Source organism: Aplysia californica, unplaced genomic scaffold (assembly GCF_000002075.1).
Source record: "Aplysia californica isolate F4 #8 unplaced genomic scaffold, AplCal3.0 scaffold00129, whole genome shotgun sequence".
NCBI lineage: Eukaryota > Metazoa > Mollusca > Gastropoda > Aplysiida > Aplysiidae > Aplysia > Aplysia californica.
The window spans coordinates 878,110-890,367 of NW_004797399.1; the positions used below are offsets into that span (position 1 = coordinate 878,110).

The following is a 12,258-nucleotide window of genomic DNA, read 5'->3' on the forward strand; positions in this document are numbered from 1 at the left end:
TAAATTAAGTAAAGATGGCTGGTGGAGATACAGCCAAGTGGTGCCTGAACACTTAGTACAGACACGGGCAAACTAAGGTCCACAGGCCAGTTCCAGTGACCAGGTAGTTTCAGTCCCACCTGCAAGTGGCCTCAATAATTAATAATGAATGTGGCCCATGATTAGTTGAACCAATAGATTTATTATATTATCTCATGAAACGCCCTTGAGTGACGCATGCTACAATGTCAGTTTTAGGCTCACTTTAGATCTAATATTTCAAATGATTTCCCCCAATTATCTCCTGCATTGGCCAGCAGATATTGTAAGATTTTTTATTGATAAATAGTAGGGTATTTTAAAAATGTATGTAAAAAGAAAAAAAGTTAGAGATAACTTTATAAAGTTAAAAGTAATATGAAGAGAAGAAATGTATCATAATCTGAGCCAAATATTAAGCAAGTAATTACATTCCTTATAATTTTCTTTTAAAGTATGAAAATGACCAATATGGGGTGACCACCGGAATTCCGTCCTGACCAGGGCTCAGTGAAGTAGATAACAGGGTTAAAGACATGCTGTGATGATGGTCAGAAGGTGAAGAACTTTGGCATAAATCAGTGAAGAAATCCTTTGCCTTGCATGGTAAAGATGTTCTATGAAATGAAACAGAAATATCTTTTCCTTTTTTTCAAAACTCATACCAGAATAATAGTATGGCACCAGTAAAATGTATGCATACAATTAAAATACCCCAAAAATACAAACATAATTCATGCACAAAAAAGTACTTCCAACATCAACCACTCATTCAATAAGGGGTTCAACCAACACTAAATACTTAGACAAATTCGTTTTTTCTCAAATAAGATTAAAACAGAAATAATAATAGTAATATGCTGATAGCGATTTGATCTTTAGCTGGCTCCCTCTTTGTTCATATCTCTTTCTAAAAGTCCTTCATACAAACAAACAAAAAGACAAACACACACATACACAAACGTGCACACAAACTTGTCCCTACAGCTCCACGCCTAGTCACAGTGACCACTTGGCCCGCTGTGCGTGAATGTCGCTGCGGAGGTTCTGAGCAAAACAAATGCCGAGGATCTGCAGCAGGGCCACGCCCACAGCAACCCCGGCCACTGGTATCAGGTTGATCTCGAGCCACTTCTCTCCAGACAAGATGCAACCCACCGTGTAGATCTTGGTGCCTCTATCAAAATCCTGCCAAGAAACAACAAGAGCCATTCACCCTTCTCCTCACCTAAGGTACATGACTTAATACTCTTCAAGCTTTAGCTTTTTTTGTTTTGCTTTTTATTATGTTGTCTTTTCGGTTTTTGTTGCTGCTGGGGTTCTTTGGAGGGGGAGGTGGTGTTTCCTTTGCCCAGTCCTATAAAAATGATGCCATCTGATTAGCATAACATTGTGCACCTGATATGTTTGCAATACTCAACACAAGGTTACGATATGGTAAGTTTTGTAAATGGTAGATTCAAGCTGTTGTTTATGTAACACTAACTCTTTAGTTTAAAGTCCCTGTACTTTCACAGGCTTTGCCCATGTTAATTTGTCTTAATCACAGCGATAGAAGCTGTGGGATAGAATTGAGCATTAACAACTGAAAAACACCAGGAATTGTACAGGAAGATATAGTAGTAGGTTCCCTTAGTTGGTCCAGAAATGGTTTGTAGCATTAAAAACTAGTACCTGGGAATGAGCAAACCTGGCATACACAATCTATTGATCAACACAGGCTGCCTTGTTTAGGCCAGAATAAGTTCATTCTCTTCAAGGTTTCAAGTCACAATAAAGCCTGAGGCCTTTATAATTGTCCACTTGGATCGATGCCGTCTTCACGTAAATGGCTATCATTCAAATTGACCAGGAATAAAGTCTCTTCCAATATTATTACAAGGCTTCACATTGTTAACACAAAAGGAGTTAATGCCTTAATTAATTATTTATTGAGATTGGTTTTTTTAAAGAGATGAAGAAAATGTTTACTAAACAATATCCTCACACCTAGTAGCCACTATTCTATGGTACAGTTTGATAAAAGTTTAGAAACTTTATCAAAACCTGATGGCAAGCAAAACAATTAGCAATACAAGAAACTCAGTTCATAAGGAAATAGGAATTTGACGAGAAGACAAAAGCTGCCTCCCTTTCCCACTAAAAGAGGTAACACGTTTACAATGTCCAGGAGTACTCACATGTTCCACTTTCATCATGTCAAATCCACAATGACGATTTATGAGCTCTTGCTGAAAACAGAAAAAGAGAAAGTACATCAAATCGAAACTGTACAAGTTAAAATAATTACAATATTAATGAGGAGAGACAAAAAATTATAACATTGATGTCAGGCACAGATGGGCCCTTTCCAAAGAAGCCTTTCTTTGCAGACGAGGATAAAAACCATTTAATTAAACTATCAAAGACTAAATCAACTCAAAGTTCATGTTGATGATCCATAAATTTCTATTTGTTGAAAGTTCACACCCTTTTCTGAGAAGATACATTTCGCCCTGCTGTACATCAAAGTAAAATATAAGGTGTCAGAAAATTCTGGAGCTGGCCCACTAGCGCCCAACATCATTGAATACCTAAACAAAGGATCGCAACCCAAAGGTGTTTCTAAAGGCTTTTCATAAGAGTCAATTTCTTCGCATATAACATATAAAACTGACACCTGCAGACTTTTGTTAATGCCTTCTTTTCACATTATTACTGAAAGAGGGGAGATAGACTGTGGTGGAATTTCAAATCAAGTCAGAAAGCAAAGAAAAACAGAAAATCCAAGAAGAAACCCTCAGGTTCTACAAGTTTAGGAACTCCTACCCCCAATAAAAAAAAATTCAGTGACTGATGTAAAAATGGTGGCAATATAGAGCTAAAAAAAAAGCAAAGAGTTAAGATATAGGCAAAAAAGACAGAAACAGTTTATATGAAGCAGCAACCAATGAGCAAAGCTTAGTAAATAAGGAAACAGTAGTAATAATAATCAAATTTTGTCCATCAATATCTGACGATAACCCATGCATCTGCACAGGAGAATACTTCTTGAGCGAAATAGGAGAAATAAAGGTTATGATAACTTGTTGTTTCTGCTTAGGAAACAGTATACATAACATACAAACTTCTATGGGCAAAGGACCATAATGTATGACGAAATAGAACACATAATTTAGAAACCCCTTTGTGCAAAGTTATCTTTGACAGAAATGTCCATTGAGATGGATAAACATAGCTTTCCAATCTTGTAAACGAACATCATTTATGCTTTTTTAAACTCCTTAAATACTAACAGCTGCACAGATCTCAAATTACTGCAAATCATGGTCATAACGAAAGACTGCCTGACACAACGATCGTTTTTAGCCTCTGTAACTTTGCTTTTTCATGACAAAATTAACAAAATTTCAATAAATACAATATCATAGGTTCCTGTTTGACAATCTCATTTTGGTGGAATGTGAACCACAAAAAGCCCACTTTTGTCTCTGAAATTATGCAAATTCAAGGGGATTCGCACCAAAATTACAAAATGAAATGCGAGTCACAATGATTGTTGACACCACTTACATCCCTTGCCCGAAACATGTTGTAACTTTGGCAAAACAAAAATAACATAACACATCAGCTTATTTAATCACTTGTTCTGAACTCTTCCTATTTAGGTTCTTTAATTCCATGGTTATTCCCCTTACTCCAAATCCTCATTTTGATGACCTTTCAGAACAATATCTGCTCATGGAACAAGTAGTCTTGGCTATTTGAATCACCTTTCTGCCATCTAATTAATCTAATTATACATTAAATACTGATGTTTTGGGGGCTTTTTTTTCACTCTCGAAAGCTCACGTGGAGAGCCAGTCTGTGCTCCAGGTCCTAAAGTCCTTCAAACGAACACCAAACTTGACAGTCAAAGGAGAAAAAAAACATTAAAAATTTACAGCATTTTCATAATCCATGAAATAGAGTCCCCTCTCTTTTTCTAGTGAGTGTACAAAGGTGTGTCTGAACTTACAGCAGAGTTTGGCTTGCAACATGAAAAGGGCACACCACAAGCTTCCACTCCAGGAGATGAGCAATTGAAGTAAATGTTGAGCTCCCAGTCTTTGTAACTTTGTACTCCGCAACAGCTTAGCTGGAAAAATAACATTAGTTTTCATTAGTCACTGAACAAAGGAAATTTTTATGAAAAGAATATTAGTTACCAAATTTGCATCTGTGAAGAAATAATGAGTACCAAATATGCTGCAAATCAAAATAATTTACCATAAACTTGTACAGATATGGAATTTTTCTCTTGAGTATAATATTGGCTAAATATTTAACTTATAATTCATTATCAATGTACCAACATGTTGTGAGCAAAAGAATGAACTAAAAACTCACACCAGTAGCTGACTTTAAGCATGTAAAATTAACACATTTCATCAACATCAGAATAACTGTTATACTGTCATGACTCTACCCAAACAGGACTTAAAACGACCACGTCAAAACAAGAAAAGTACAGGACGACACCTGAACATACAAAGAGTTGAAATCAATATAGAGCATTCTTAGAAATCACATTTACCAAAAAAGAGCCACCCCAATTCATTTTAGAGAGGATATTACGTAACCCAAAATAAAGATTGCCAAAGATATAATCCTCGTAAAAAATATAAATGATTTGATTTCCTATTTATTAATTGGCACTACACCGTAGTAAGTCGAAGAAAATGAGTGTACTGTCTTTTTTTTTAACATATCCAGTTTTATTGTATGAGTAAAAAGAAGCAAGTCGATACAAAAACAGTCATTTGCAGATGGGGAAAAGCAAAATGGATAGGCAGAAATAAGAGGGAGAATAAAGAAGTACAGTCTACCAGTAGCACCCTCCAGCCACCTACTTACCAAACCAGCTTCCAACCTGTTTAACATTAAGTCCAAGACATAACTATCATAAGTTTAGTTTAGAAAGAGTTTTGTGGCGCTCGCAACTGCATAAGGTCATTTGAGCGCGCACATAACTATCAATCATACTTTCACAATTCAATCTGAAAAATACAGACAAATTGTCCAAGACAGCCATCCCTGGTTGAGGACAAAAGTGGCTGTCTAAGACAGGTGGAGGTCTCGGACAGTGTCACTATAATGTAGAAAAATCACATGAAGGGGGAGTGGGAAGTAGTTGCTTGTACTGGTGATTGTCTTGGACAACTGGCTGTGACTCGTGACAGCAGATTTGACTGCCTGCAAACCAACTGAGAGTCTTACCCAGTCCTGCTGCACCCAGTCCACTAGGTTCTTTAGATCCAAGTCATCACGGTATTTGATGATCATGTTCTTCACTTGAGACTGGATCTGATCTCGGACCTGGATTAGATTCATCAAAAAAGAATTTATCAGCTTGTTCCAAAAAAATAAAATAAATGTGCCAAATTATATGAAGTTGTTTAAGAAGTGGCATGGTTCAAAAAACAACTGAGCGAAAATCAAGCAATAGCTTTTGGTGCACTAAAAAGAGATAATATGGAAGACATAAATTTGAAAAAAAAAAAATTATATTTTTATAATGTCATATCATACTTATATACTTATATATTTTAATGCATTAAAAAATCACAAAATAACAACTCACAAGAAAGAGGGGGCTTTTATCTCAGTGGAAAGCAAACAGGGTGACAGCAATTGATTTACTTCCCCTTCACAGACAGACCTATTTTTGTGAAATGATAATGCTGTGTAAAACTTTCCCAAAGCCTGAATATAATTTATACGCTGTCGTAAAAACAAAAAGAAAATTCTACCCACAAAAATAACACTGTACCATAAGTTTGGAATTCAGGGAAGCACTCAAACTTACTACACCCTATGAATAATTAATGGTCTGCAATAAAAGTTTGCAACGTCTCATCACAGCACTTCCTAAACAGCACTTTCTAACATCTGTGCAATGAAAAGTAACACTTACCCAGTCCTTGTACACAAATCCCAGGATACCTATAAGCAGCTCCATGAGGAAGATGATGCCCAGTGATATCATGAACTGAAATATTTCAGATTTAAAAAACCCACTGCATTAGACAACAAAATAGCAGAATAAGAGAACGGAAGAGGAATTTAAAAGCTTCCCGTACAAGTGGATGACACGAGATCTTTTGAAAGGAAGGATTTTCCTTGTTGTTGCTTTAAATCCAGTAGCCATTGAGCATGCCCCCTTGGCCCAGTGCCATGTTTAAAAAGGAGGACGTCTTTGAGAATTGTTTGCTGCAGTATAGGGTATTGTCTGTGGTTGGGACAGGAAAAAGTAGTTGCCATCTGAGATACTGTAGTATGGGAAGGTAGAAGAGCAGATGTTGGACTGTTATGTAGACATAGTCACAAAGCAAACACATACGCGAGTGGTTTTTCTGGTAGATTCTATTAAGCCAGTACTTTAGAGTGTGTGTGCTGTGTTAGGAGGAGGAATATTATTGTTGTTTGCTCCCTTCTGTTGAGGGCTATAATGTTGAGAATCTCCCTTCTCTTAAGTCATATTTCAACATGGGTCGCTAACAGTTTGTCTGTCTGTTCAAGGCAGCCATATCAACCTGGAAATTCATTTACAACATTTCACAACACTGTTGCTATTTGTGCTGGCATCATTTTGAGTAAGATATCTCTAATAAGAATATCTTAGTTCTCATGTCACCGCTCTATGTTCACCTTTTCAGACACCATATTTTAAAATCTCTGGTTAGACTTCTACCTGTTATAGTGTAATAAAGTGTGAAATGTCTCAATGAACCTGGTCCCCACATACGCATTATCATGAAAAAGCAAAATGTCAGTCAGCGTCAGGACAGGGATTGGAAATCTCTCTTTTAACATGAACGTTTCAGATTTACAAGTCCAGTGTGCAATCAATACTTCGAATTCAGTATCAGTTCGTTTACATAAAGACCGTGATAATTTCATTCACTTGTCGTTATAGTTAGTACCTCCAGTGAATGTTTACCCAAGTTGACCAATGGGTAGGCTTAACAACAAATTTTCAACTGATGGTAAGGGAAGCGTGATCCATCATAACCTAAAAGCCCCGCCCACAACTTATGCACAAGTGACTGGTCACTGTTTTGTTTAACTAATCTGTAACAAAGTGACAATGGACGTTGACGTGAAGTTGCGACAGAAGCGTCGCTCGTTCTGCGGGTGATGACAACCCGTGTGTTTGTTTTACGATGGCATTCGGTCTTCATCGTCTTACTTACAAAATATTTCGTTTATTTTACCCTTGCACAAAATCAGCAACAAATAGAAAGCTTACCAAAAAACAAACTAACAAAACACAAAAACCCATCTTACACCACCCACATCCCTTTTTCAAAAGAAAACAAAAACTCTTTTGAATTAGCCTTATGGCAGTCTTAAGTCTGAGATCAGCCCTAGTTCTGACCTCAGAAGAGAATTATTTGCTTTCTTCACCAGTCCTTCCTATGAAGGCCACCTGCGTTATATACAGCCACTTTTCTCCTTGACAAAAGGTGGCCGTTTTACACAGGTTTGACTGTATTTGTAGTTACGAAGTGCTAGGAAAAAGATGTAGTCACAGATAGAAAGAAAATGAAGAGAAAAGAGAAAAGTGAAAATATTATTTAGAACGAGACCATGCACTTGGGGCATTCTTAAACCAAAATATTCTAAAGAGGACTTGATTTAAAAGTTCAAACTCACTACCCGCTTAAAAGAATACTTACAAATAGGAGGAGACAGGTGTTCTCCCTTAAGGCACCGATGCATCCAGTAAAGCTCATACTAAACATGGACATGCCTACAACTATAAATATTAGCGCAGGGTCCAAAGTGATGTTGGTCAGTTGAGTGACATTGGCGAACACATCCTTTTCGGCCCATGCCCACATACCAATAGTCAACAGCATCAAGCCTACCACCTGGAAAGAAGAAAATATAAATTGTTCTGTCATTTGCAATAAACTGTTTTATGTTTTACAAAAAACAAAAACGGCAGAGTCCTCGTAAACCTAAATCCGCGGCACTGTCAGATTTTCTTCCATTTAGACAGGTTTTCATTCAAGAGAGAGATGCACAAATAGCAATGATAGTCAACGGGGTAGAGTTGGGAATGCCATGTTGGCAGTAAATTTCACCTTTTAAAAGTTTTTTTTTCTCTTCTACCTCTTTCAGTTTATTGCCATTCAACCTGTATACTGCACGCACATTCTTGTGCTTTCTTGACACGGTCAGCTTCCTTAATCTACAGAACAGTCACACAGAACAAAAGAAGGAGGAGATAGAGAAGATATTAACAAGCCCAAAGCCGGTGACATCGTGAAAGACAAAAATATAGGCAAACAATACAATGGCGATGCCTTTCTCTGGCTCACTATTAGCACACGTATGCTCTTGTGTCTCATTCTTTTGTTGTTCTATCTTTAAGCAAGTAGTAAGACTTGATGATTAGTGCTATTTAGGGGTTGTTAGTGAAGATTTAGATGACAAAACCCTCAAAATTCTTTTTGATATATATATCGCTAATCCCTGTTCAACAGCAAGCTCCATGCGCTTCACAATCTATACTATTACTCCAGCAGACCTGAGAGCATTCTGAAACAAACTCAACTTCCTGGGAAACATACAGTGCAAGAAGCCATTTATAGGCGCTAAAACACTTACATACTGATAAGATCTTTCGCTGTCTATGGCCGGGTACCCATTTCCACCTGGGTGAAATGAGGAAAATTCGTGTAAAGTGCCTTTCCCAAGGACACAACGTCGGGCCCACAGTTCAAACCTCCGACCCGCAACCTAACGATTACGAGTCCGGTAGCCTAACCACTAGGCCAACGACGCCACAATATTATATTCTTACTGTTTACTGCTTTCTGATTAATTGTATACTGTAATTATTTTACACCTTTCAGAGAAGCCTGTACTGCACACATTGCTCAATTGCAGATTTTCTACCTTTTGTAATCTTTCACAGAAAATGCAGCAAACCAAACACAGCCTTTGCAAAGCTTGCAGACATGGATAAACTACTTCGCTTGAAAATCTTAACTTGTATCCACTATCCTTTCAGCAGAATCACCCCCCCCCCCCAAGTTAACAATACCCCAATCTAAAGGTTATCTCATAAAGTATTGAATTGTGTGATTGTACATTTTATCCAGGACCTATAGAAAGATTTACAAATAGGTGCACATATAAATTCTTCTTAAACCAATGCCATTTAATTCATTTCGCTTTGCCTACATAAATACACGCAGGGCCCATACCCTTGCCACAGCTTGTCTACATGAATAGACACAGCTGGTATTATTATAAAACCAAACTCTTCCATTTCCGAATTGAAAGTGGCTATTCTCACCCGCCCGGAAGTTCTCGCAAGATTAACTCCTCCCCTCTTCTCTCTCTCTCTGTCTCTTTCTGAATACTGTCTATCGGTGTGGACGATCAAATTGACCAAAACAAAGTTAAAAAATGATGTTAAAACACAAAAGTAAATTAATTTGGTTGTCTACAAAGATGCTACGGCTTTTTAACTTTTCGAATCGAGCCGAACTACGCGGGTCGCCATTTTGTTTTGCCTGGAAATTCTCGCACTACTCCTCTCTCTCTTTCTCTCTCTCTCTCCACTGCCCACATACAAAATTGTACGCTTTTAGTAGGCTACAGTTGTAATGGAACGTTTGTTCATGGCACAGAATTCTACAATTTTTCTGTTATCACAGTGTAGAATTCTGTGGTTTAGGGTGAATGCAAAATTTGGTGAACGCGCACCTGGTGAGAATAGCCACAAGACTCGCCTGCACTATTCTCACTCCGGGTGAGAATAGAGGTGGCCTTCCGAATTTCCCCAAAAACGTCAAATGTTCCCTTCAATTTTAAAAGGAATTGCCTTTTTTCTTGCCAAAAAATTAACTTTCTTCTTGCTAAAAAATTAAGTATTTTTATTTATTAGGACAAATTACGACAAAGTAAGTTACACATGAAGAGAAGAAAAAAAACAACCACAACACGGCTGTGCAATGGCCATTTTTTTTGCAACTAATAATGCATTAAAACTAGGTTTTTTATTTTGTTTTGGGAATAAGCGATGACAAATTTGAAAGTACACAAACTTCTAGATAGACAAGGCGATCCATTTGACTTAAGTGCCTTGAAAACCTTGAAGACGGGCTAGATCTTGATCATAGATTGTTCCTTACAAAGTTGCTCTACGGATGGGGGTGAATCGAGTGAGCCCCAGTCTGAGGCAAAATTAGATTGTTTTCTCTCCAATTTCCCTTCCCCTTCCTTCTAATATTTTAGAAGATTATATTAATTAGAGCAAGATTTCATGCCGATAGCTTTAGTAGGTAAGTACGACATTTATATAAATGCATTTTAAAGTATAATGGATGTCAAGTCCAAGTTCTGACCCTTTTTGTTACCCTAGCTCGCAGCAAGCGAGGTGGGGACCAGGGCACTGCTCATGATATATAATAACAGCGATAATGTTGATATTATAAGAAAGAATTCATCTACGTATGGATCAGTATAGATCCAAGCGTAAATTAACTGTGTCCTGCTAAGATTGTCTAAGCATACACCATCAATGCAAAGCAAAACAATCATTGTTTTTTACAGTGGCAGTTGGCATTCTTCTGACCCTGGCAGTCAGTGAATGATGACAGTCTAGCAGTATACTGCCAACACACACCATAATATAACTGAAATCATCAGAGAGAACAAGCTATCTGCTGTTAATAAAAATAAAACCTTACCCAGAACAAAACATTGAATCCGAACATAAGATATTTGATGCAGCAGCTGACTTCGGTTCTGTCTCGACGAGATCTGTAATTGTAGCGTCTTTTGCTATGCATGGCCTCAAATTGAGAGTGACCCGAGCCCAAAGGCCTAGGCCAGTCTATCAAAGAATGTTACCTGACCATTTGTACAAAGAACCAACCACTGGGTTTAAAATATCAGGTGAAAGAAAGAAATATCAGAATGCCAAATGAGTAGTTCCTGAAAACAGAGAGCTCACTCATCTGTCATCTGGCTAAATTTAGATTATGGAACAGAGAAAGACGAAGTTCGGTAACTCACATTTCCTTGAATAATCAGGTTCGTCGAGTTACAAGCCCTTGCCCAATTCCACCGTTGAAAACATTAAACTCGGTGCCGTGACAGCGCCGTCTCTCTCTCTCTCTCTCTCTCTCTCTCTCTCTCTCTCTCTCTCTCTCTCTCAATAAAGTCTCAACCTTACCTTTCTTTTCATGTGACATGGCCTTTTTGTGAATATATCATACTTTTAAAGGTTATTAAAACACCAAAATGCTTTCATGAAATCACAAACAATTATTTCAGTGCTTAGAATGATGTTACACTAACGAAGAAATGCCTATTATTGGAGGACCTACCATACCGTATAAGGAAAATCTTACAGGGTAGATCTACATAATGTACTTGTAGCTTACAACTTCCAAGGACCCTCAATATATAGGGGCAACTATATAATAATATGTCTGGAAGCTAAACTAGCGAATTTTTTTTTCATGACGCACCGTAAGTCTACCTAGCCTATAGTTTGACGCCTCAACTCCAACTCCAACCCAACAATGGTTGCCACGGACGGGATGTAGGTATTTAGAGACGTCTGGGCCCTAATGTCAAAAGTATTTATCATCAAAAGCAAACTCAACAGACAACCAAGACACGTTAAACGTTTCTTATTAGACTTATTCCGTGAGTGTTATATTGTCATTATTATCCGGTTTAATTTAAATGTGTTCCCTTTTTGGGGGGGTAGGCGTTTTGGTCGCCTGCACAGGGGACCCGAGTTCGATTCCCAAGTGGGGATGAATTTTATCGAATTTCTCGGCCTTTCTGCTGTTGGGATGTCGCACTGTTGCCTATCCCACTCATCACAGGTTGGTCATGACAGGCAGGGTCAGACCACGTCTCCTAGATTACTTAAATTGTGTCGATAGGGGTGTAAAAACACCTTCTTTGAAAAAAGGAGCGCTGAATAGGGAAATGATTATTTCCAGCAGCAAATCTATCGGATTAGGGGCAACTGGCGCCCGTGCACGGTCTCGGCAGCGACAAACAATGGCGTCAGCCGTGCGTTAAACAGGAGGCCTGACCATTGTGGAAGTGGAAGCTGTAACCGAGACCCATAACCTCCCCTTTGTCGAGACCTCATACATTGTACGTACATCTATAGACATGTGGTCTGCACTTGTGACTGGAGGTGCCCTGTAACTACATTCATGTTCCTTGAAGTTA

The 12,258-nt window shown here is 38.1% G+C and overlaps 1 protein-coding gene across 1 annotated transcript; it reads right to left on the reverse strand.

Moving 5' to 3' along the window:
- Nucleotides 1-460: 460 nt before the first annotated feature.
- LOC101853690 (tetraspanin-17) lies at nucleotides 461-11,033 on the reverse strand. Its single transcript, XM_005096450.3, has 7 exons — nucleotides 10,749-11,033; nucleotides 7,719-7,913; nucleotides 5,954-6,028; nucleotides 5,257-5,355; nucleotides 4,016-4,135; nucleotides 2,199-2,249; nucleotides 461-1,206 (listed from the first exon to the last, which is right to left on the reverse strand). Exons 1-7 carry the CDS (start codon nucleotides 10,848-10,850, stop codon nucleotides 1,018-1,020), a joined length of 831 nt encoding a protein of 276 aa, XP_005096507.1. The 5' UTR covers nucleotides 10,851-11,033; the 3' UTR covers nucleotides 461-1,017.
- Between the last annotated feature and the right edge of the window lie 1,225 nt (nucleotides 11,034-12,258).

Excerpts from the sequence above, each read along its gene's own strand:
- LOC101853690 (XM_005096450.3), bottom strand. The coding sequence starts at position 10,850 with ATGCATAGCAAAAGACGCTACAATTACAGATCTCGTCGAGACAGAACC. Across the intron at positions 7,914-10,748 it reads GATTCAATGTTTTGTTCTGG|GTGGTAGGCTTGATGCTGTT; the intron begins GTAAGGTTTTAT and ends TCTTCTTTCCAG. Across the intron at positions 1,207-2,198 it reads ACATGATGAAAGTGGAACAT|GATTTTGATAGAGGCACCAA; the intron begins GTGAGTACTCCT and ends GTTTCTTGGCAG.